Below are 26,690 nucleotides of genomic sequence, written 5' to 3' on the forward strand. Positions count from 1 at the left end.
TGACTTTTGTGTGTCCTCAGGGATCCGACAGGCTAACAGTCCAAAATAGGGATCTGAAAACACCCATGAAGTGCAACAACAGGACTAAGGGCAGGCACTTAGCCTATGTTGCTAGAAACACACTATCGTTCTTGGCCAAAAAAGGCGAAACCTGTATTTGTTGGGTTCGATTCTTTATTTTCAAGCCGTTACACTTACAACCACTTTATTATCAGAGCCTAACTGAACAGGCTAGACACGTGTTGCAAGCTTGATAAATCTTAGTCATGTTTTAGGTTATGAATGTTTAGTCGTTATGGAGTTGGTAATAACTAATTTGATTAAGTTGAGTCATTATCGTGGTTTGATAATGATGAAACAGGATGCGTTTAGGTTCCAATATACGAAGTGTTGAGATGCGAAAAACGGGACGAATTGTAGAATCCAGGGTATAAGAGTGTTAATGATTGAGATCCAGACCATCCGGCTACGATTTTCATTCAAACTTACGAACCCGTTGGTTGCGGGGGTTGCAAACGGGTTCCAGCCTAAAACCAAAAAGCCGGTAGAACCTTGATATGCTGTGTCGCTAAAATTTAAACGAACCCATAAGTGTTATAATCTGAATCTAGCTTCTTTAAAGAAATATAAAAGGACATGAATCAAGCAGGAATATCTGCTCAAGAAGATTTGTTTACACTTAACCGGAAGCTGAGCATAATCCTTACAGCCACGACTATACTCACTATCAAAGAAAAGCGTGGTACATGCGTCCCATCGGACCAACTATAGCGCAGCCAGACCCACCCCTTATGAAAGCAGCATCTGACGCGATGATCAGAAAACCCCTTCAATTAAGGCCCTTCACAGCCCTACTACGCGCAGTCGCCACATGGGCTCTACCGGCGCCACCCAAATCATCCAAAAGGATCATTTGAAGCTTGTTAGAGGCTGCGGGAGTAACGTTGGAAATTACAATATCGAACATGCTTTGGAAAGATTTACAGATCGAGGACAGACCATTGTCAGCAACTGGATTTTGCACCACCAATTGAAAGGTTTTAGGATTCCTTTCCTTCAATTGATCGATATTTCAATGAACATCAAAAATTCAAAATCAAACGCCACCCTAATTCGGCCTGCCGCATGGATGGTTCCTAATAGTACGTAGCCACCAAAGGCAATGAATATCTCCTCAAGTTTAAGGAAGTGACGATGTTGAGTGGATCGGTAGAATAAGTCGGTATGATAACAGTCGAAACTCATCGTTGTGAAACTGCGAAAGGGACGCCTCCGTTGATATGATCATATCTTACTCGTTGATGATAACTAGCTAATTAAGACTGACATAAACATCCAGTTCTATGAGCAGCGAGTTAAAGGGCGATCAAAACAGCAATTCTTTGACACTAAGTTTACGACCGAAAGAAGTGATCAATCCAATAAAGGCAAATCAAGCCCGACAAGGCCAAGGACAAGGAAGTATTTTGTGAAATGTGGCTTACTGAAATGAAATATTTGCTTGAATAATTACTTAAAAATAACGAAAATTATGGATAAAGACCGGTAACCAACTGGAGAACACTAGCTGGTTCTAGGAGAAGCATTCATTGCCTCTGTTCCTAGATAACTAGATGTGATTGCGGGTATCCGGAAAATTTAGAGGATAGTTAAGAAGCTTCGCCTGCGGTGCTGAAAACTTGAAAGAAGCACAAGATAATCAGTCGTTATTGTGTACTGTGCTGTTGTGGCCGTCCGAAGAATAATGGAACCCAGGGATTTTTACTAACTGAGAAAGTTCCTTAAGACGCGACGATCAAAACCAGTAAGCTTTTTGAGGGAGAATGTAGAATTTTTCAGGAAAATGTTGCAACAAACCATACATCAAGAGCTGCAGGAAGTTAGTTTTTTGATCATACTATCAATTTCTTAAAGTGGCCTCCCGTCTTATCTGATCTCAAAACAAGACTTACGGATAGTAATATTACATTACTAATCATTTTGGAAAATATATTCTCTTCAGTATTTTAGCTTCTGTGGGCGTAAACCGCGATTTATACATGACCAGAATTGACTGCACCTTTTTAATAACAGCCATCGTAATAAAGACGGTAGTTGCAATGTTGGCATGAAAGACTGCGAAACGATCATTTCCATACTCTATCAAGTGACTGTGCAATGTGGATATTGCAAATGCACTAGCTCTGCGAGAAAACCTACACAAATTACTATAAGCTGGCAGATGAGAATAACTAAGAAGGCCCCTAAGTCGACAAAGATATTGCTCCATAAGGATCCAATAACCATACCATCCAGTATGTACGTACTCCACACATAGATAATAGTGGAACCATAGAGACTACTCCCACCGCGAGTATGCAAAATTGATTGGCTAAATAAGAGAAATCACTTCTACAGGATCAGCCTATATAAAGGCAATATCAAAGAAACAAATATCTATCATAGATACTAGAAGAGGTTACATTCTATCAAATGACCGTCAGGCTCGGTAAGTAAAAGACGATTTTTACACACATCAGTTAAAAAGTGGTGAGCGAGGTGGCATTTTAAAATAAAAATTCAAAGGCTAACGACCCAGACATTAAGGAAGAATTGAAAAGTAATGGAAACAAAATCAGTGCTCAACGTGTTAAACAAAACTGTGTTAAACCCTCCAAACAAGGCACAGAAGAGAAAGCAGATTCCGCATACACGTACACGAACAGCAGCACCTCCTAGGGAGCAATTGGACTTTATAAGAGTTACGACATTTTACAATGTCTAAGGCGCGAGGAGCTTAGTTACACCGGAAGCTGCTATATGTGATGCATGCAAACTTCAACAGATCAAGAATATGTCATGACCAGAAGATGCGCTAACTATGATGGGATAGAAAAACCATATATGCACATATATGCTGCCATCGGCATGTGGCTTAGAGTCATGTTAGACAATGCTGCTTACGTGATAGCCAAAATGGTGGCGATTGACATTTTGACCGATGATGGGCGCGGTCATTCCACTGATCGGCTTGCAAAAATGGTTGAAAGGAAGGAATGAGCAGGTAGCAGCGACCATAGGAGCAAGACAGACCTCCAATTTGACTTCCATTATCCAGGTGTGGATGCAGAGAAGACACAGAACTGGAATGTAATGCAATTTCTCCGGAACATCGAGAATAAATGTAAAAGTCAAACTAGACAGCTCATCTAACTGTTCCAATTGCGGCGGTGCTCTGGAGGACCCGCAACATGTTCTTTTCCACAGTAGTATCATAAAGTCGAATTAGCAGGAGGGAATGCGGTAAACTTTGGCAGGGTGAATTCAGTGTAGGCTGCGGAAGGTAGAAGGGCTAAGGGAGCTAGAGCTATATCCATTCCTCGACGTAATATTTTACGGTGGCTTAGCGGGTGGAACCGGAGTCAGAGGGTGGTTTTAGTAGGCAAAATTTAAAAAGTTTGCATTTGCATAATAATTTTTTTTTTTTTTGTTTTTTCTTTTCGCCCGTGTGGCTCAGTGGTTAAGCACTAGGTTATTGTAGCAGAGGGTCGTGGTTCATATTTCCCTAGTTCTAGAGTGATTTGTATTGTGACGGGATGTCGTATACCAGTCGACTCAGATATACCTGAGTCAAACCTCTTACAGTGTTCTGTATCCTGTTAACGGTCTTATCTTAAGTGATCTAACATGTTTCAAGTCCCTGATTCAATTGGATTCTAACGCCAACGATTATTATTGTTATCACAATAACAACATATCAAAGAAAACCTATGAACGGCAGGGTAGGTGTCAGTGGTTGAACTAAGGATCTCAAGTTTTATGTTGCATCGTTTTGACATAACTACTATAATAAAAATCAGAGGGGCCGGGTCGAGCCAGCTCAAATCTTCAGAGCCAGCCGATCACACTATGCTATGCTTGAGACCCTAATCATACCGCAGCCGTCGGCAGGATTCCAGTATCGTACTTTCGCTTGGAATTCACTGTCGAATCCTGGCAGACCGTCCGACTTAGTTACGCGGTGCGTATCCGAGAAAACTGCAACACCACCGACAATCTTTGATCCAACAGTGAAGAATGCTGTTCCATGACCTTGGAACACAAAGCATTCTGCCTTAGTTGTAAAGTCCACAAAAAAGTTCCTCGTCAAGCTCGGTTTGCATGAGGCGTAGTCCATTGCGAACGCTCAGAGTTCCCGATGTTCTTCGTCTAGAATGTTACTACGGCTGTAGGGCTTCGCTGTCCATCAACGGCTGTAGGGCTTCGCTGTCCATCATCCGGACTCACATAATCTGACTGCAAGTACGGTACAGCATATTTAATGTGGAGGTAGCTGCACAAATCCTATTTACTTTGTAAATTATTGTATTTTTGCGCAGCATCTGCCACCATGCAATCAAATCATACGTTAAGGTTGGAAGAACCACGACTATGTACATACAGTGAAACAATCCTCCGCTGAGGCTATGCAGCCCTTCTTAACCCTAAGTTCTATGTTCAGCCTCAGCCAGGATTACACTCAAATACTTTACATTGGATTGAGGCGTGAGGTGAAATTCGAGTACTTTTGGCTTGGTTTTGTAGTGCACGGGCACAACTTTCCCAACACTACCTGCATGATTTCACTCATAACAGACGAAAGCATCGCTGACACCAATATCCCCAAGTCGTCGGCCAGCGTCTTCACCCCACTCCTATCCAATGTGGGCAAAAGCCCATCACTATCAACCAGAGCAACGGCAGATATGATCATACGACTACCGAGCAGATTAGGCTAGATTATGCTAGCTCTAAGTATGGAAATTATCTAATGCGTAAGATACGCCTCCAGTCGTATTTTGGTTAAGACTTCCTTGATGACGTTGGTATTGACGTTGCTGAATATACCCTCTATATTCAGGTAGGCAGCTAGAGTATATTGCTTGTATTGTAACGACTGCTTAATCGTACTAATTAATGTGTGAACAGGGGTTCCTGTGGATTTGCCTTCGAAGTAGGTGTGCTGAGACTTTGGGAAGGGTATTCCCTCCATAATAGTCCTTATATGTGTGTCCAGGACCTCTTTTGGTCAACAATACGAAAGAGGTAAAGCGGGAGGATCGAAAGTTCTTCGCGGACCCGCTTTTGGTATGTTCTCCTGGCTGGCGGGGAAGTTACGTCTTCATGGCTGATTTGTACCTCTTCAACCAATCGTTGAATGGCTGCCAGCACTTGTGCCTGTAGCAGCTGTTGAAACCCTCTCTTCCTAAGGCTGAACAGATCATCATTTCACTGCGATGGCAATGTTTCGCGACTTTGAAGGCCGTTTCGAATGTTTTTTTCAGAGCCCCGACCTTTAATTACTCCTTGTCCGTCGTGTCAATATTGCCAATTTGCGCATCGGAAGGTTTGTTTTTTATAAATTGACCAAACTCTAACTAACTAATTATTCTAGTCGATCCTTCTGGGGTTTCTGCAGGGTTAGGGACCTCTATTTACTAATGAGTAGTCAGGGATACAAAAAAGGAGAGAATACCTATTGAAACTAGCGATCAAACATGCAGTACAGCTTTCACATTTTTTGAACTTTTCGCTTCGTTTGACCAATTTATGATTCCTTTTACATATTAGGCATTGGATTTGCGTCTTAAACACGGCTTTGAACGTAAGCGCGAATTATTTTAGTCATGAAACCCGTCAAACATTTCATAATGTGTGGATCCCTTTTTTCTTCTTGATGGTTCATTTTTAAGGAATATTGATTTTTCTTTTATTTTCCTTGAATAGTAGAACACATTTCCACGCTGGCTGGTCTTACACGGTCAGTATATCATCAGTCGGGCATCAGTCAGAATGGCAAAATTATGGCGAGCTCATAGCCTAGGGTATTTTTATGGCAATGACTGATGGACTGATGAAAACCTAAATTTTTAAATAAAATCCGTCAGTCTATTTGGGCTGATGATAAGTTGAGTGTAGTGCAGTTGTCATTGTGTTGTTAATCGAAATATTGCTGCCGAATGGTTCGGATTTGTAAATGTATGCAACAAAAATGGTTCGTCCTGTTTATACTCCTGTTTATACTCGATATGTCAATCCATCCGTTTTTTATCAGTCCATTTTTGATGGATTGACTGATGGATACTGATCGTGTAAAGTTAGCCCATTGAATACAAATTGAATACAGAATATATACAAGTGCATATTCAGCTGTCATCATACTTTGAAATCATTTGTTCATATTGAAGCTTTTGTTATTCCAATGAAATTTATATTGCAAGCCAAACCGTGAACTAATTGCATTCAATTTGAAAAAAATTACTACATTTATATTGTGTAAATTATCCACTCAGATATGACGGAGGGAATTCGTTGAAAACTATTCAATTAACCGCCCATTCCCCATTTGGATTTTGAGCATAATAAAATTCTTCCTTTCATTTTCCCATTTAAAGCTTGACGGGGCAACTAGAATGGGAAAATTGGATGCAAAATAACAAATGGTTTGTATCTGATGATGTCCCGTTTCACATTTAAATGCGTATGAAAAAAATTATTGTGAATTTTAAAGGAATTCTGGGCAAACGAAGGTTATTATTTGCTCTTATCTACTTCGACGTTTCGAGTGGATCAACTGAATTCAATCCAAAATATTGAGTACGTAAACTCAAGCGATCAAATTGAGTGGCCTCGTCGATTCCCTTCATACTATATTTAAATCCTGCAGAATAGCACTCAAACTGCATAAAAATGAGAATTATTTCCAGGAATATCTTTCGGAATAAATCGCTTCAACACGTACATGAATATATCCCAGTTTGAATGATCCAATTAAAACTTTGGGGATTATAATGCTTTAACACTCAATTTGCGTTATTTTTTGTGCACGTTATGCTTTCTCCCTTTCCTCGAAAAACATTTAATAAATATTTTCGTTTTTCTACAGTGAAATTTGTTTTTTTTACGCTCTGGATTTTCACTAGCAATATTTTCAATGAACATCAAATAGATTTCGAAGTTATATCTCGTTTAGAAGCATCTACATTAAAATCTGAGATCCAGAATGATTTCATAGCGCACGATCAAGTGTTTAATAAGTAGTTTAATTCTTTTTTCAATTTTCAGTTTAATTTTAATAAGGCCACTCTTCAACATTTCTTTTTTCGTCATTTTAATTGTGATTTCGCTTAGATATACTCTCATTACTTTTTTTTGGCTATTTTTAATTCCAATTTTACGATTTTCTCTGTGTAGACTTTAATGAATTTTTATTGAGTTTTTATAGTTTCAAATTTATTACCACATATGGATGCTGAACATAAAATACATATTTTACAATAACTGATATTTATTAATACAACGACCTCGCCCTGGTCTCCTTTCATCGAAGCATTTCCATTGCCAATTTTAGAATAGATAGAAATCCGTACATGCGTAGGCTCGAAATGCAATCAAAGGCCTTAACAACTTTTAGCTATTTTTGATTGATATCTGATTGAATTTTCAATAATTCATCTAGTTGCGAAAATGGGAGGATTCAGCTTGAACATTTTTTTCTATACTGAAAGGAATTCGGGGTTTGTCAAATGAGAGTTATTAAATTTAAATTAAAAATCGAATATGTATGCACCTCCTACAGGGGAATGATATTTGATCAGTAAATATATTACTTGATAACGTTTCCCGATAATACGGTTGGCACAGGAAACGCCTGCTCATCTTTTCATTTCTTGAGAATTGTGACACTGAAATGTGTAGGTACCTAGGCTTCTCTTTAGAATTAATTCGGAAAGTATTTTACAATTTTTACAATATTAACACTAAATGCAGGATATAATTCACAAATTACATAATTTAACATGATATGCTAAAAATTACTATAAAAGTAAAAACACTTTGACATGATTTTGAATGCTCTCAAAAATAGATTGACTTAATATTAAACATGCGTCGCTAATGCACCCTTTTTCAGATTGCCGTTAGCTGGAAGTATGAATTGTCCTGACGGACTAGCTGCCATGTGGGGTTGCGTTTGCTGCGTGGCCTGTAGCTGCTGTTGCTGCAATTGCTGTTGCGCTAGTTGTTGAATTGGCTGCGTCTGAAGGGGTGATTGTGACGGTAATGTGCTGGTATTACCAAGTAATAAACTACTACTGCTACCTAAACAGATAATACTATTATTAGTGGCGTTGTTATTGTTTAATAATTGAGATTGTTGCTGATTTTGTTGGGTGGCCCGGTGATAGGGCGGCGGGGCGGGTGTCGCAGCCGGGTTGGCCGTGCTCGGAGGTGGTAACGGTGGAAGCGACGAATTCGATGTACGAAGATATGGATTGCCATAAGCAGCGCTGTATCGAGGATCTATACTTAGGCCATTCTGGATCAACGATTGACCTGCAACGAAACAAAACGTATCAAATTCCATTCGAATATAACGGCTGCACGTGTCAACTATTTGGAACAGATTTCTATAATGGAAATAGTACCAGCATGTTTCTCAAAGTCATTAAATACATCAAGGGTTTCAACTCGCATTTAGTACATAGGCCATATTTATCAGCCATCAAGGGGGTTTCAATGTTATACAAAACCAAATAAGCCTTCTTGAAAAATGTCTCTCCGTATGTGGCTATTCTCTAAGGTGTTAGTAACTGTTGCGAACTTTCGAATCATTGTGATACAGACGAAGGACACCAAATAGCCGGGTGTATGGGACGCTGACGAAGTCGATATAAAAACTAAAGAGGTTTTTTGGCCTCTTGTTGCCTACAACTACCTAGTCGGCAGACTTTCTGCCCCTACGATAGATTGTTGTTGGTCTTGTGGTGCGCATTGACCCTTCCACTAAGAATTTGTGAATTTGTAGAGGGTTGGTAAACAAGTAATTGGCCATTGTAGAGATAGGATAGGCGGAAACTCCTCCGGTCGGCTAATCATCTGATTTATGCTATGTGCCACTCATCGTATATATTGATGAACTTTCTGTACCAGGAGTTCTGCATCTGGCCCTTCCAGTTTTTCGAGTTGCTTACCGTTCATCGAGCCTACTTTTTGGTAAATTCATGTCCTGCATATAGGCATGGCAGATGCTTTCAATATCCATTCAGCATGCTGGCGGGGTAAGGGCCAAGGTCCACTACAATATTCCTTTGCCTTTGTTACCGAAAACTGCCTTAATGCTCTGCCGGTCTATTGCAGGTGCCTCACTGGGAATGTCTTAGTTCTCGTAAATCCTTTGCACTTCTTTCATCGCCCGTGTGATGGCATTCTCTGTGCTGATTTGAGTCAACCTAGCAAGGTACTATCTTGGCGATCTCTTCAGTCACTTCAACCAATAACATGAAAGCGAATCTTCTGGTCGTGCAATATGATAGCGGCAACTATACCACAATACACAAGTGACTGCAGTTACAGTAATGACATATCAACCCACAAACAAAATGCAATTTTATCATTTGTTTGAGATAGAATACAGAGGATCTATTTCTTTTATTTGTAGTTCGTCCTGAATCTCTGCTGACATTTCAGGCGGTGGAGAAGAGTGCTTTGGCGAATAGTAAAACTGTTATCTAGGAGACGAACATGCCACATTCACTTCACCTGCCGCTACGCGAACCTATTGAAGTAGTCGCCAAAGATTTTGGCAAAACAACTGCAGGATGCGAAACCATCCTCCTGGTTATCGTGCGGCCTAGATATCTAATCCCTCCAGTTAACAGTTTCGACGCCATCTTGTTCACTATGGGAGCCCGCTCCAGTCACCAAGTCAGACGATTCCGGCCGGTTATCCCTCTCGGACCTTGGCTTTTCCCCCATTTTATGGATGTGCATTTTGTACTTAGCTGCCAGGTTTCATGATAGCTTTCTTGGGAATTGGTAAGAATCACGAAGTTCACATCTATTCAGACTGAAGCTATCAATTACCTCTCCTTTCATTACCGGGCGTGAGATCGACTGCAGTTATTATTTTTATATTTGTTATTTCCTTTTCAACGAAACTACTCTACAGTAAAGGGACAAACAAGAACACAAACACTCATCACGAACCGTAATTTGAACTCGTGGTAACGAAATCTTAGGTGGGCGTTCAAGCAACACGGGCATCGTACCATTGTCGTCCTGGGGATCAAAAGATTTTAGATTTTTTCCATTTTTACGAACCCAAAGTCAAAGTAGTTGCGTATTTCGGAGGAAAGGGTGGAGGAGATGTTGCAATTTGGGCCGGAGATTTCTCGGGAATATATTGCGTATTGGAAATCGGATCATTAAAATTATATTTATATATAAATATTGCCGGAGCCTGGGCTGTTTCGCATTTTGATCTAGTCATCGCCTCATCAAGGGTCCATTGATTTTAGATTTCTGATCATTTTCACTACTCCCGCTCGATTTAGCGTGATACTAGCATTCTTAACAGTGTATCGACAAACTCATATGATAAATTCCTTGTATTTTCTGAGGTTGGGGGGCTTCCCCCGTCGATCACGATATCGTAAAAAGGTATAAGCAGTTTCTTGCAATTTTTCGAGCCGGTCGTTCCTCCGGGACATTTCCTGATTTTAAATTTAATATATGGCTGCTATTAGCACCTAAATGAGGCATAGTGAGCCCATCATACCTACGTACGATGTCTGTCGAATCGGTGGAATAGGCATTAGGCCCTGCCTGATCTTTCGGAGAAAGTTATACTCAGCCGAGGCGTTATTGACGTTTTAATAGCAAGAAAGTTTCGCCACTTGCAGCTTTTTTTTCATTAGTCTGCGCGGAGCAATATTAAAAATCAGCTTCACAGCCCTTTTCGGGACAAGCGATGCGCGTACTCGACAAGCGCGGGGCAGAGACCTTTACTATCTTCGAGCAGCCCATAATGCCACAGGAAGTCTGCGTCTAATATGGGGACCCTGATGTCAGACAAAATGAAGCGCCACGCAAAGGTCCGACGCGAAACAAGTCTTAAGTCTATTTGCTTGTATCCGTATGTTACGATGGGTGTGGAGTTTGCTTCCGCTAATTTCAACTCCTGAGGAAATAGCTTGTTGGGTCTGGAGACGGAAGGAGGGGCGACCGAGACTTCCGCGCCTCTGTCTACCAGGAAATTGCGCCTACTAACAGGGTCGCACACGCAGCTCCACACCCCTAGGGAACTCGAAGTTTGCACCCAGGTTCTGGTGAGGACTGATGCCATCCGGAAGCCATACGAACGCCGCTACAAAGTCTTCGAGCGTGGGAAGCACGCGCTCAGTCTGGAGGTCGAGAAAAAGACAATCTCCTTGGACAGGCTGAAGTCTTTTTTCCGACGGGTAGACGGCACTAAAAGGAAGCGAGAGTATCGCGTTTGTTTTGATGTCCGTCAGCCGGCTGTGGCCGAATAGCCCCGCTACGGATACTCTCGCCGAGACCTCTTGGTTTCAGCTGGGAACGGATTGCTGTGCGGAGCGATACTAAGCACCCGCTTCACAGCCCTGTTTGGGACAAGCGGCGATTAAAACTTTTATAAATAAATAGTGATTAGTGGTTTCAATTTAGCATATACAAACTGATTTTTACAATAGGTAATAAGTGCCGTATAATCTTATACCCTAGTTCAATCAGGTAAAGAGTTGTAAGCGAGTGAAGAACTTATTTTTGCTGAATACAGCCATCTGGGGTATTAAACAACTGTAGAGATAGACTGGTACTTTGGAAAACACGACTTAGGTTAGAAATTGGCTATAAATGGAAGGGAAAGAAGTGAGGAGGTGCCCTTCTTTTGGTTGATGGTTTGCTTTACTAATTCTGTCGATGGTAGGCGTACCAATGTAGACTGTTAAGATGCAATAAGTCCAAAATCTGCGGTAGTATCGTTCTATAGTTCCGAGTGTTGGCCGGCTACCGAAAAAAAATGAACAGCGCTTCAAAGTAACGGAGCCGAAGATGTTGCTTTGGCTCAGGGACGTAACCTGCTATAATAACGAATGAGGATATCCGCGATCAATATGGAATTTTTCAGTCTTTATTTGTATTGATCCATTTCTTTGTACCTTCGATTGTAAAGAGCGTTTGGATTATGACCAAATCCTTTTGACTACCATCAAAACTTCTATCTTTACAGACAAATATGGTTCAGTGATACTAATCAATATTGTCTGGAGGCTATGTAAAATCTCTGTTATTCACAAAGCTAGATGAGCTTCCCATTATTGAATGAACATAGTATTGAGCTTTTGCACCACTTTGGAATAAAATCTTGTTTAATGTAAATTGAACCGGCAGCTGTTTGTTTTTACTCCAAAATGTATCTTCAAGGACTGCAGGATCTGTCAGCTGTTAATTTGTAGATGCTAAATCTTGCAGGACTTCCTGCATAATTCAGTGCATTGATAATTAGAGTAGATAATCAATTAATTAATTGAATGATTGGTTTCATATTGATGAAGAGAAACTGTACCTGCCGGGCAGCTTAGAGCATTGTTGTTTGTACAATGATAGAAAGATAAATTTGACGAACTAGAAAGAATATAAACTAAGCTCCTGCAGACGTTTCTAGAGGTTTCATGGAAAACTTGCATGGATTTCAGTTAAAGTCAGTCAAATATTGTGTTGTTGGAATTTATTTCTTTTAATCAATTTTTAGATTATGAAATAATTTCAGAGACAAAGTGGTAATGAAACATCTTCTAGTTTATAGTAATAATAATCTTTACCATAACTTGGTAATAATCCTCACCAAAAGTTTACTCACCGGCTAAGCAGCTTTTTAATGTCCATTCCAAAAACGTTTGAACTTTCTGTTTGAGCGACTATTCGGTATTCTCATTGTTCAATTTCGATTCAGAATGAGGGGCATCTTAATAGTATAGAACGAAGATAGACTTTCATTAGGGAGGAGAATGAAGCTTTCTATGAGAACCAGAATGTGATTCATAGATTCCTCGAGATATCGTGATGCGGCTGGAATCTGACGACACCTCACTTGGATTGGAGTTGATTTTTGTGAGAGCGAGAGTATATGATAAATTACGAATATGTTGCGATCAGCAAGAGCAACACTAGATAATTGCCTCAGAGAAGATGACTGGCGCAAGAGCCGCGTTAGAGTGAACCAAAAAGGGTGAGTCAGCTATCAAAACAGAAATACATCCATTTTTGGATGAATAGCGAGCAACATCTGGTTCTTGAGTTGCTCCTGGCACATGCAAAAGTGGAGTTTTTAGATAATGCAGAAAAAACGGCGGGTGATCTCCATTGCAGGATGAGGAATCGTGGGCGGCAAGTAAAGAATTGAGGATATCATTCAGGTTGCATTAACGCAATGGTTCTGATTGTTCGTCGACTATAAAAGATAATGAACGGCGTCTTGCGGTAATGGAGACGAAGATGCTACGTTGGACTAGTGGCGTCACACGTTTAGATCACATCCGAAATGAGGATATACGCGATCGTTATGGGGTTGCACCGATCGTGGAAAAGTTGCGAGAGAGACGTCTTCGATGGTATTGTCACGCAATTCGTGCAAACGAAAATTCACTTTGGTTGGTTTGGTTTGGCCTGAACATCGAAGTCGATGGTAAACGACAAAAAAGGCAGACCTAAACAACGGTGGCTTGATACGCTGGATGGGGATTTGAAAGTCTCGATATTGCACCCAGAGGGTGCCGACGAGCCTACCCCGCTTGTGAACGGGACAAAGGCTGAAGAAAAAGAAGAAGATATTCGTGACCACACATGCGGAAATAATTTTTGTCGTCGCCAGCATCTCGAATTGAATAAGGCCCAAATTCAAGCATATTGGCGCCAATCATCCTTAGGTGCGTGACCTAGTATCCTACCGTATCACCAAACCATAATATTAGCAGAACATTCTAGTTCGTTGACTCTTGACTTGCTGTTAATCAGCAGATAAATTGCTGGTGGCTAGACACGTATTTGAAGAAAAGGGAATCTGCAGATTATCCAGCACTCAATTCACGAGCAGATGTTTAAAAAATATGAGCAAATGGCGTCTATGCCGGCAATACACGCGCCTCAACGACCATTCCAGACAGTACCCTTGTCTCCCACACCGTATTATAATCACAGGACATAGGAGTTCATCAGCAAAGCAATTGCTACACCATTCGGTTTTTGTGAATTTCCTATGATAATTTTTAGCTTATAAGACTTAACCCAGATTTTTTCAAAAATTTACACATTTTAATTTCAGTATTCTCCAGAAAAAGAGATGAACGCATACAACACCTAAGAAGAGTAGAAATCGGCAAAGAAAAGTGTTGTTTCGGGAAAACCTCCATAAATTACTTTGGGCATAGCATTAGCACCAAATGAGTACTACCCATCCTTGAGTTGTTTTTGGTTGGATAAAGGTTTTTATTATATCTGCCACAGTCTCAAAATTATTAATCGTCGGTCACACACATTGCACCGAGAAGTATTCGTTTCTGGAATTTCACATAGCTTCGAGTTCGATAGCCACAGATTTAGAAGTTGTTTGTTGGATGTGTGTGACAAGGGCGACGCCAGTATCGACCTAAAAAGTTATCTTTACAATAGAAATACACCATGATATACCAAGATTCCAGATGCTAGATTGAAGTATGAGTACTTGGAGTTTATAGTTCTACCTTCTGTTATGGTCACTGCTACATGAATTGTCGGACATTGATGGATAGCTATTCCGGATTGTTCGTAACCGTCTTACTAATCAATAATTAAGTAGATACCACAACAGTTGCGTCCGTTGGATAGCCCACTATGAACCTATGCTGACTGTAATGAAGGGCCAAGGCATGCAATAACACTTTTCCCATTTGACCTACAGCATGCCATCCGCAAAATAGCGGAATTGTCGAACATTATGTGCAATTCTTGGTTATATTTTGTTTAACATTATAATCCCTGGAGAATTTCTCATGTCTGAGGATAAACCTTGGGATATAAAAAACATTCCAAAAATATGCCACCAAATTTGGTGTCAATCGCTAAAACCGTTTCCAGACAGGCAGACAGATGGATAAACCGATTTAAATAAGGTTTAGTTTTACAAAAAACCTTAAAATTCGCACCCACTAGACAAAATAAAACGTTTGACAAGTATAACTTAGAAAATGTACACAACTTTAGGTGTACAACTGACGAAGTATAAAAATAAGCTCGATGAAATAAAACGCTGAATTCAATTCACAAATTGGTCCTTCTACTAGGTCCTGCCTGCATATTCAGGAAAGAAATACTTCAAGTATAAAAAACGATAATAAGACGTGTGCTATGATATGGATGTGAACCATGGACCTTGACACAAACTTCCGAAAAACTGGTGAATACCTTCGAAAGGAGGGTCCTGACGAGAATGGTAGGAGCTAAACCAGGGATGACCAACGGCGCATCAGATACAACCACGGGCATGGCTCAACATATAGATTGAACTCGGATATCTAAAAGGGTATTTGAAGAGCAAGCAAAAAGATGCAGACGGATCGGAGAACTCCGAAATCGTTGGACAAAGTCTATTGATGAAGGCAGCGCATCGCCACCAGGATTGCAAAATCGGAGAATATGATTGATGGATCGAAATGATTGGAGGACACCCTGAAGACCAAGGCTCGAAATAGACTGTAGAGCCTCGATGACAACGACGACGACTTTGTCATATCCCAAAGGAAAGAATTTGGGTCATATCCGGCAGATAGAATCAAAACAGTAGATGCATTTTTTTTTATGGAGTGTAACATGATTTAGGCAGTTAGGTATAAATGGCCGCTCCGAGGAGCATAATTAATGCTGTGGTGTGCCGTTTTGATGCCACAAACTTCTAAGGCCATTGCTATTGCGATAAGAACTAGGAGGGTAAAGTTAAACCGAGTCAAATATTTAGAGCCAGCCGCAGCATTCACTAAGGATAGTAGTTCTTCTACCAACTAGAGATCTCCTTGGGACCACGAAAAATTGCTTACCTAATAAACATAGAGGAAGTGCCTGAAGGTTTCTCCGGAACTTTAGAAATAAGGATTGTAGGCAATTATTACTCTAGTGGCTTGATACCCTATAGTGCAGTGCCCGGGGCCGATCGCCGTAATCTTGTATGCATTTGCACCCGTCTGGCACAAGAGCAGTCAGGCCGCTCATTTCCCCCTATGGTTAAATGACCGTAAATCCAGAGAAGAGTGCCTTTAGCCTTTAGCGTTTCTTTGCGCTGCCTCATGATCCATCACCATACTTTCAGTATCGCCAGTAATTTCTCTTGGAAAACAGTGCCGAATTCTGAGAGACTGTACGATTCGGCTACGCTGTATGGATCTGGGAAAACTGTCACACCGACTTCACAGACCAATTTTGAACCGTCGGTGAAGAATATTGTATCGTAACCTTGTAATCAATGTTGCCGGAAGTGGAAAAATTATGGTACTAAAAAATGTAGCATGTAGCGTTTTATAACAAATTGAAACGCACCACATTAGATTATCCTTCTCTTCCATGTTATAGTCAATAAATACCAATTTATTTACGGTGGTCGTTTTGAAACCCCACCTAATCCGCTCGCCTTGCTTGAGGGTTAAATGTACTCGTATGTCTTTAGATTTATACTCAGTATTGGCTTACCTATAAAACCCATTTTTTCCTTTTGCCTTACTACAAACTTCAATATCGAAAGTCAACGATTTTTGTAGCACGTTTTTTCACAAAAGCATTTATTGTGATTCATTGTCATTTTCGGTGATGAACTGTTTTCTTCTGGCCTGGCAACTATGAAACTTCGCTACCCATAATATTTGGTGTATGTTGTAAAAGTTGCCCTCTCACCGGTGCATGTGCAAATATTATTTCTAAGAGTACGTTTTAACCAGGAATGTAAAATAAAAATAATTCTTCAGCCTTTTTCCCGTCCGCAAGCGGGGTCGGCTCGTTGTGATCGATTTCGCCATTTGGTCCTACCAAATGCCTCATCTTGATGCAATCTTGAGGCTTTTAAGTCCCCATCCAGCGTATGAAGCCACCCTTCTGTTGGTCGATCTTTCGGTCGTGTACAATCGACTTCGATGTTCAGACCAATCTTGGCAAGTGAATTCTCGTTAGCGCGAAATACATGACCATACCCTTGAAGACGCCTCTATCGCAGCTTTTCCACGATCGATGCAACTCCATATTGATCGCGGATATCCTCATTTCGGATGTGATCAAAACATATCACGCCACTAGTCCAACGCAACATCTTCAACTCCATTACCGTCGAATGTCACTTAATGCAGGTTGCGTTAATGCGTGCAGCAATTTCATACCGCAGTTCTCCATGGGCTGATAGTGTTGATCCGAGTTATTTAAATCGCTCAGTTCTGGGCTGACAGTGATTGTGCTCACTTCATGGGGATCGGCCGTCAAAAATTGAGTTTTATTCAGATTGAATCTGTGACCGTGTTGCATGAGGCGGTCATTCCATTTTTGGACACGTTACTCCAGGCCATTTTTGCTATCAGATGCTAGGAAAACATCATCTGCATAAAGCAGTGTATAGGCCGCTGGAAGTTGGATGTCTGCTGTAACAGTATCCACAACAAGCATAAAGAAGAGTGGTGAGAGGGCGCTTCCTTGATGAACACCAACAGAGACATGAAGCGGTTTCGATACATCCGCCACGTTTCGAACTTTACGTTTCGGATCGTGGTAGAGCAATTGAACCCAGCGCATGAGTTTTTCTGGCACTAAGTGTTGTCGTAGAGCTTACCAGATGAGTCCGTGGGGTACACGGTCAAATGCTTTCTCTAGATCCAGAAATACAATGCAAAAAGGGCGACGGTTCTCACGGTGTTTCTTCATGAGTAACCGTGCAGCGTATATTGCGTCAGTTTTGTTTTGTTTTTAAAATCATTTTTATTTTTAAGACATAGGTAACAATAGTATATAGATTGACAAATCCGGCTTGATTCACGGTTACTTCAACGATTTCGCGAACACGGTTGTCAAGAATGCCTTCAAAAATCTTCATGGTAGTAAAATAAAGATAGTTAATTAGTTATAATGCAATAAAGAATTGAATTTAGTAACCAAAATGGAATTGATAAACTAAAGTGACATCTTTCAAAGTCATCGTCCTTTTGAACAGACTTTTATGTGAATTGCGAATGACGTCAAGTTGTTTCCAAACTGCGAGCTTCGGCAGTGTGTTGTTTCACTTATGCCCAACTTGGTAGGTTATTTTATACCTTTTATGATGTGATGAACAGTATTTACTAAAACCACTACTTGGTTTTTGGTACTAAAATTTGGACTTATTTCACGAAGTGGCCGGAGGTAATGAAACGTTACCAGTTCAATTTGGCGGTCATTTGTCATTTACCAGAACGTGATATTACCAAATATTAACTTTGTTTTTGTTTCTAATGAAAAGTATCTATTTTATTAAAAAGTTCTAAAAACTGAGAAATGGTACTAAGATACTGCACGACTTCAAAAGGAGCTAAACTTGGTGTTTTTGGTACTAAAAAGTCAACATTGCTTGTAACTCATCGCCTGGTTGCGTGTGGCGTAGTCCGTTGGGAACTACGATCAAAGGGCTTCACTGTCCAACATCCGGACTCACGAAGTCTGACAGTACTTCACGTTACAACGCATTTAGTGCGAAGAAGGAGAAGGTGTAGGAGTACATTTAGGGCATCTGCCGGGTAGGACTACAGGACTGCAGATGCGTGAATCGTGTTCGAATCGCTTCTGTTGTACTTTTTGCCCAGCACCTGCCACCAAACAGTGTATATCCAGAGGACCATCCTCGGCCGGGAACCTAGTGCAGGTGTAGGAGGCTATTCCGACCTTCCTGACACTTAGCTCTATGTTTAGTCTCCATTTTCCATTTCCAGGAAAGAACCAATCTCTATTCATTTAGCCGCTGGAAGTGGAATTCGGGTACCCTTATCCTGGTAGTTGGAAATGTAACATAAAATTGGCATATTATAGAGACAAGAACCAATTTAACTTTGTAAATACAATATTTCCAAAAGAGGGAACTCATTAATGTCCTAAATAATTGCGGCAGCCATCTTTAAACTTTTCCAAAGGATTTTAGCCAGATCAAACTGCATATCTTTATGAAAAGCTGTTTTCTGTACTGAGCTTTGTTAAATTTAATGATTATGAAATGAGATCTACAGGCAAATGTCAAGAGGTCGTAAAATACCAACGACCTTTACTGAAACACAATATCAACAATAAAGTTGAAAACCTACCCGAATATTGTATTCATAATGAAGAGTCCTGCATTGACCAAAAGCTAACGAACCCAACTAACAATCTTTCAACTTTGTAAATAATTGCGAGAATATTCAAGCATTGCACATTGCGCACATTCACACAAACGTATCCCTTGTTTGCCTGAGAATGTTTTTCTGCAACCAGAGACGGAGTTGTTTCCTTAGTGCGGAATTAATATGTGATGGATGCAGAGTTGCTCCTATCTAAGCTTTGCACTTGGTGGACCGTAAGGGTTGAAATTCTAATACAAAATAGCCAAGGAACGGAAAACTCACCCAATAGTCCATTCTGTAATGAATTCAAACTGCTCTGCATGTTAGGAAGTCCATTATCCTGTCGGAGATCATTTCGGTTTCTCGTTAAACTTAAATTTCCGGACGGCACTTGGCCGTTCATATGTGCCGCTGACATTGTTATTGTTGTATTGCTTAGACTATTACTATTACTGGAATTGTTATTATTGTTGCCTGTTCGCATATTGGGATGTTGTTTGGGTGCCGGTGGACTATAATCACGAGCGTAGTCCACATATGGTACGTAGCCATTGTTCTGCTGGCCACCTCCGCCGCCGATACCGGGTTTCGTCACGCTCGTCGTCGTCGAGGCAGGATGAGGATGTGGTTGCTGCTGCAAATGTGCCAGACTATCCGAGTAATCTCCAGAATATCTGGAAATAAATAACCAAAGACACTTGTTAAAAGTTGGAGCAAGGTGGATGTTAGTTTAGGTTTCTAAGGATTCGATGCAAAAGTAAGTATGCACAGGCGATGATAATGGTGAAAATCATTAGAAAACTCGAGAATATCCCAGGCATATAATAAAAGAATATTTTCAACGAGTTAGAAAATATTTCCAGTGACCTATTTTTCATTCAGTTCTATTGAACAATGCACGCTCTAGTTTGATGTTCAATGAAGTATATCAAACTAGTTTACACTAAGTGTGCAAACTTACTAATTGCCTGTGAAAGGACAATTAAGGCTGTAAATCGAATTCGCAAGGAAATCACTTGACCTGTATCCATCCCAGCCAACTCTAATAGATTTCATTTCGAAACTTACCGGTAATCATTTGGAATTTTCACTGGACCAGCCAGTTGCACTCCACCTACGTTGCCTCCACTTTCACTACTTCCGCCAGTCGAGCCTAGGACATTGGCTGCTAATCGAGTTGCTATACTGCCCGTTCCCGAACATGTTTCTGAATAGTCAGGTTCGCAGGATCCCGCTCGAATATCTACTTTCAAATCACTAATGTTCGATGACCGGTCGCTCTCCTTGCAACCTTTCTCGTTCACTTGATGATCGGCTGGAATTACATCGGCCGGAGGTAACTTCTTCTTACCGCGCCTAAGGTACAACAGGAGCAAAATAATGACCATCATTACTATGGCCACGGACGAAATAGCTCCAACGACAATCATCAGTAGTGGAAGGCTCTCTGAAAGGAACAAAATGATAGAGAGGTTACGTGGAGTTGGGATTAATTTTAACCCTTTCGGGGGATAGAGGTTCGAAAAATATAAGCGTGTATACGTATAAATTGTATTATCGAGAAAGAAATGTGTATTAGGAAACGGCAAGGATTACCGTCGATATAAAAAACGCTGGAATATGGGTTAAGAACAAGGATAATCAGACAGTAAACTTGAATACTTCACGTCACTTTTAGAGCGATTTGTTGGAAGAAAGGAATCGTGCTGATTCAATCAAACGGTAACCCTTTCTGTAAGGGCAGCGTGAAAGGACCCCGACAATACTACTTACTTTGAGCTATAAAATCAATCTCGAGCACGTCACTGCCATAGTCATTAACGACGGTGCAGTTGTAGCGTCCAAAGTGCCTAGGCTGACTTTCGCGAATGATAAGCGTTGACTTGATGCCTTCTAGCATTGGATCGTCCAGGATTGAGTAGTCCAAGTCGGAACTGGTATTTATTTCGCGACCATTATACGTCCACGCCACATGTTTCGCTCTAGGGACACTAAAGGCTACACATTCGATTCGGGCATTGTCGCCAACAATTCCAAATTGTATGCTTTTCGATGTTATTGTCGGTGGACGCTTCAAATAGATTGTAGCTTCGGATCCGATTTCTGTGAAGCCCATTACGCTTGCCTTGCAAAAATAGCGTCCAGCTGTCTCCTCTGTTACGGTGATTGTCAGATTCGGTGATGTGCCGACCACCTGAAAATTAATGACAATGAAAAAGCTCGTTACGATTAAATGTCTTCGAATCAGTGAGTAGCGAGTGGTTTATGGGAGAAAGTTGCAATTAGAGACATTCACGTGAGTGGATTCAATTTATATGGCCAATTAGCACAAATGGTAGAAGGTAGCCAGCGAAAAGTGAATTGGTCTGTTCCGGCAAAGGGTGACATTTCACCAGAACTTCACCGAAAAATTTAGTAAAGGTATAAACGTGAATTATTGGATTGGTCATTAAAATTTAGCTTCCGAAATTACCTCTGGTAAATTTACCCTAATTGACGAATATTGATTTGTTCAGTTACTGTCTGTAAGGTTGTATATTAATTGTATTAAGATCCTAGATATCGTTCACATACATTACGAAATAAATGCTTAAAAGAAGGTTAGTCAAATGTAAAGGTTGATTTTAGAAGAAACTGTTGCTGCGAAATGATCTACATGACACAGTTCCACACCTATATTGTTGTATTCTCGGTTACACGATAGGCAAACTACATTATTTCAAAAGTGGCGCCCAACGTGGGGTTGAATATTCGTTAAATTTCAAAACCGACAATCATAGTCTCCTCTGTGATAGGAAACATAACAATTCTATTATATGTACATATATCATTCCACGCAGAGGGAATACTACCTAGCCCAGTGGTAGTCCCTCTGAAGTGATGTATTTCCTGTGGTTCGTCAGTCATCCCATACCAAAGAGTTTTCTCCGACAGGTAATTCTTGACCAAATTCGCCAAGTATCTTGGTATACGCACTTTAGCCAATGCACGTTTAATTTGACTCCAGTTAGCCGAGCTCAATGCACTCTCGATATCCAAAGTTAACATGACACTGACATACTTCTTCTCAGATTCACCACCATACTGACAATCCGAGAGGTTATTGCCGTTTGCGAGGATGGACCCATCAAATTCCTTATTCAAACCAAAAAGCAAATAAGGAGATATGATGCTAGGTCTGTGTTTTAATTTTTCAGGTACGTCTTCAAAGTGGACCTACCTGATCCTTACTACCATCTTCAAAGCTTTGTTAGGAATATAATCCAATCCTGGAATCTTATTGTCGTCGATCTTCCAACTACCTCCAACTAATTTCTCTAAGGCAACTGGAGGTGTCGGGTATTCGTTAAGTAGGACTATCGTTTCAATTACAGACTGGCAACAGGTTCTTTGAGACATTCGTATACTGATCTTTGTTCTTGCAACATTTTCATTACCACCAAGGATTTATGTTCGCATCTTCGTTTGTACACTTGCTCTCGCTCGACGTTACGGAGGCTTCCTCTTAGTCTCTAGTAAAATCTCCTTGCCTGAAGGCATTATTGCTTCACCGGTAGTTTGGGCGCCTACTGGGGAGCAGCCATCTTTTCGACATTGCAGCATCAGATGGTTCTCCAATACAATCAGCATTCCGAGATATCAATTACATAAATGAAGCTAAGGTATCTGAAGTATCGATTCAGTAGTATATTTTCACCTGTATGATCTGATTTTTACGAGTTATATTTACTATTTGACTAGAACTGGGTCTGTACTTTCTTTGCATCGTCGCTGCTTGCCCAAACGAAGAGAGGCTCCTGACGAAAAGTTTGGCAACTTGATATATGGTCGGCAAGGAGTCACTCAGTTTGTTTCTTATTCGACTTCATATTGGCTTAACTTTTTATTTGCTGATCAGTTTTAGGCAAATGTCTTCCTTTCGTTTATATGAACGATAATTCTCTTCTTTAACGTTAAGAGGTAGTTAATGATTTTCACTTTTTTGAAGGGAGGAAGCGACTTATGCTCACTATTAGATTATAAACGAAGAATTGTAGCGGGGTAGTATCCCTAGAACACCCTAGTACTTCACTTTCGGTAAGTCTTCTTAGTTGAAAAGTGGTGAAAAACAAGATATCGCTTCTTCTGTTCTTGTCTCAGTATTACATGAAGAAAGTGCACCTCGGCAAATTGTCGTGATGCTAAGGTGGTCTATTGAAACAACAATATGGGTTTCGGCGAGTCTGCACTACGGTCACTGCGATAACAACGGTTATACATTTGGCCGTTAGGCTTTGGTCGTGGGAAAGTGCTACGCGGCGCTAGCGTTAGCTGTCAAGTATCTAGCTAAGTGGATTTGGTTTGGTTTGGTAAGTTGACTAAACTGGGTGTCCCTGGTTACTCAGTTCGGTTAATTGAGAGCTACCTCTCGGAAAACTTCTTTGGTATGAAACGGACTACGGACCGAAAGAATACGGTGTCACAGCAGGTATTACTCAAAGCCCAGTTATGGCATTCAACTGACAGAGAAAGCAATGTTGATTGGTTTTGACGACCTAGCAGTGGGCGTCGTTGTCGTCCCTAGCAAGAGGAGCTTTATGAAAGTGAAGCTATTTATGCCATCAAATGATTTGTTAAGAATAGTTACATCGGAACTTCACGGACGAAGGGACGGAAGCGGTTCTTATTATCAATAGTGGAAAAAGCATATTGTCAAAATCCAATCATTAGATATTCGAGGGTAATTAGATACCTGAGGGGTAATTTCTGATTCCAAATTGAACTTCAAGGGGTATTTGCACTACGCTTCTATGCATAGTAGGCAATAAAGTCTAATTCATTTTTAACAAAGATAATGCCTTATACCGGAGCACTAAAGCATAGTCGCCAATTGCTTATCGTAGGGATGGTGAAATCCCTACTCGTATATTTGGCCCTTGTCTAGGCTGGGCACTAGACAGCGCAGTAAAATGAGAAAGGTAAGTTCGCTGTACTGCCTAATCGTGCTGAGGGGAAATGATTTCTTCGGATACTGTAGCGCAAGAGGTGCATTGCCTCTTCCTAAGAACTACGGCGAAATCATCCAAGAGAACAGAAAACTTAAAAAAAGCGACTAGGAAGAAGCTGAGCGGGAGATGGAAGCAGCGGTGGAGTTATTCCGGAAATGACCGCAGGACCAATATTTACCTTGTGAATTAAGAGATGGGCCATGGAATACTGAGTTACTACCAGACACAGCTCCTTATGGGACACGGCGGTTACAGGAAGTATTTGCATCGAGTCTCCTGACTGTTATGAATGCAGCGCTGCATTCGGGGACTCGGAGTATATTACGTTTTATTGTTCGAGATTCGGCGATGAAAAAAAAACCAAATAAATTAATAAGTTAAATATTCAGACTGAAATCATCTTCGAAAGGGTAAAGAAAGTGTAGGGCCGGAATGGAAGTGGGCTTATCCTGTTTGTGTTAGGGACCAGCGGATCTGGCGCGAGACAAGCTGAAACAACAGCCGGGGATCTTCCCTGCAGTAGAAAAAATGTCAAGAGGACCCCAAGCCAAGGTGGAACAGTATACGCGAAGGGTTGCGCGACCAATAGGGAGTTTTGTCTTTAGTATGGGGACTCTGAATATCCTAGGCCCCTTCAGTTTCAAATATGGGACCCTCTCCTGCTAACTTTGCTAGCTAGGGTGGACATTTTTCCCGGACTACATAACGGACGATAGTAGAAGAGGTGGTGGTACCAGGCACATCATCGGAGCACGAGCTGTTGGCATCCAGCCAGGACACAGCAGCCATCATTGCTAGCCGCAGCACCAATATGCTGAAGTTGACAACAACGGTTGCGAGGCGACTTACGAACTAGTGGTTTTCAGCTTGAAATGAATGGAAGAAGCGAGTAGCGAACATAGTATTCCTACCCAAAAGCAATGAAGTCCGGGATATCTTCAAAGTAAGACCTGATAAGAATATTAGTTATCGGAAACCAGCAAAAAAGCGGAAGTGCACTGGACTCTTGCTTGAAAGTCAGTACCAAAAGGCAATACATATTCGAATCAAGGTTGCAAAGAATAAGAAAACGGATGCTGCCGACGAGCGGAATAGAAAGGATCACGCTAAATACCAAGCGATTGTCGAGGAATATAAGAAGAAGAGAGAAGATGAAGCCCACCGCCTTCACTCGAATGTCAATACGAGGTCGAATAACCGAAAAGGTGGATTACAAAGTGCCGTTTGCAGTCAGGAAGGCAAAAGCAGATAAATCTGCAGCGCTTGAAGTGTTGCTCAGCTAATCTGCTGGTCTTCCTCCGAGAGGAAGACAACGGCGCTGCACTAATAAAGAAGCCCTGGATCGGAGGACCCCGAACAAGCAGATAATGTAATTTATTCCACAGCGCAGGAGACACTGAAACAAACCAAGAGTATGCGTTCACGCCAGAAGAGATTTGAGTTCCAGCGACCTAGCCGTGGTCAAACTGAAGTAGGCGAAAGCGGGGAACATGTATATTTCCTCATTTTACATGGTTTACGACCGATTGGCTTCGTTACTGTAACATTTAAAGAACACTATAATAGCAAAGAAGACCAACCCGTTGATAAACTGCGATGCTAATGTATAGCATATGCTCTGGTGCATCTCAGAAATTAACAAACGAGGTCAGTCATTCTTTGAGTTTATTATTAACATAAATCTATTGGTATATAACAGGGGTAGTACACCAACCTTCCATTCCCCAGCTCGGAGGACCGTGCCGGTTGGGAAAAGGTCATCATTCTTACGGCCAATGGAATTCTTAGGGCGGAACATTGGAGAGTGTCTGATCAAAGATCCTTCCCAGATCACAGTTGCCCGGCCAAATACAGCAAGAAAACAGCCATACAAGGACTGCCTGAAGAAATACCGGCCAAGAGGCGGTTTGGTTGGACTATTGCCAGAACATTGAACTATTCAACTAGTCTGCGAGACTCAGATTCAATCCAAGGAACCATAAATTCTTAAATTCATCCTTCCTTAAAAAGTCGGAAGGTTCCGGGGCAGAATCTTCTGATAAAATCTTGTAGCTGCTGGTTCAGACGCACTTTCCCTGTAGCTAAGAGAACTGCAAGTCAGAGCGTTGCTGGGAGGCTACGCAGCCAAGTCATGTGAGTCTATCAAATCGGTAATTATCGAAGATAAAATCGGTCGGTGGTATAAACAGCTCCTTCACATATAAATCTCCGGGCCCAGATAGCATAATACCAGTCATGCTACATAAGCAGAAGGAAAGGTTTGTGTCGTAGCTTGTAGAGATTTACCGGAACTGTATCCCTTTCGAATACGTACTACACTCTTAGAGACATGCATTTGCGGTTTTCATACTGAAAGCAGATATTCACGGCCATGAGTCCGCGAAGGAATTTCGACCAATGAACCTCACCTCTTTCGTATTAAAAACTTAAGAACATATCCTGGACGTCTATTTAAAAATGCGGAGAGAATGCCTTTCTCTAAGTCTCAGCACGCCTACTTCAAAGGCAAATCCACTCGGCAACGGTCATACAGTAC

General features: G+C 41.1%; 1 protein-coding gene across 3 annotated transcripts in view; it reads right to left on the reverse strand.

Annotated features, from left to right (window-relative positions):
* Positions 1-6,149: 6,149 nt before the first annotated feature.
* The window catches only part of LOC119657413 (irregular chiasm C-roughest protein-like), a 526,753-nt gene continuing 506,212 nt past the window's right edge, over positions 6,150-26,690 (reverse strand). For all 3 annotated transcript variants that reach the window (XM_038064308.1, XM_038064310.1, XM_038064307.1), the window contains 4 exons: positions 20,940-21,360; positions 20,235-20,613; positions 19,449-19,840; positions 6,150-8,352 (listed from right to left, as the gene is read on the reverse strand). In XM_038064308.1, coding sequence (XP_037920236.1) covers positions 7,898-8,352; positions 19,449-19,840; positions 20,235-20,613; positions 20,940-21,360 — 1,647 coding nt within the window. In that variant the 3' untranslated portion in view covers positions 6,150-7,897. The remainder of the gene's footprint in view (positions 8,353-19,448; positions 19,841-20,234; positions 20,614-20,939; positions 21,361-26,690) is intronic.

The sequence above is a fragment of the Hermetia illucens genome, chromosome 5, assembly GCF_905115235.1.
Source record: "Hermetia illucens chromosome 5, iHerIll2.2.curated.20191125, whole genome shotgun sequence".
In the NCBI taxonomy this organism is placed as follows: Eukaryota; Metazoa; Arthropoda; class Insecta; order Diptera; family Stratiomyidae; genus Hermetia; species Hermetia illucens.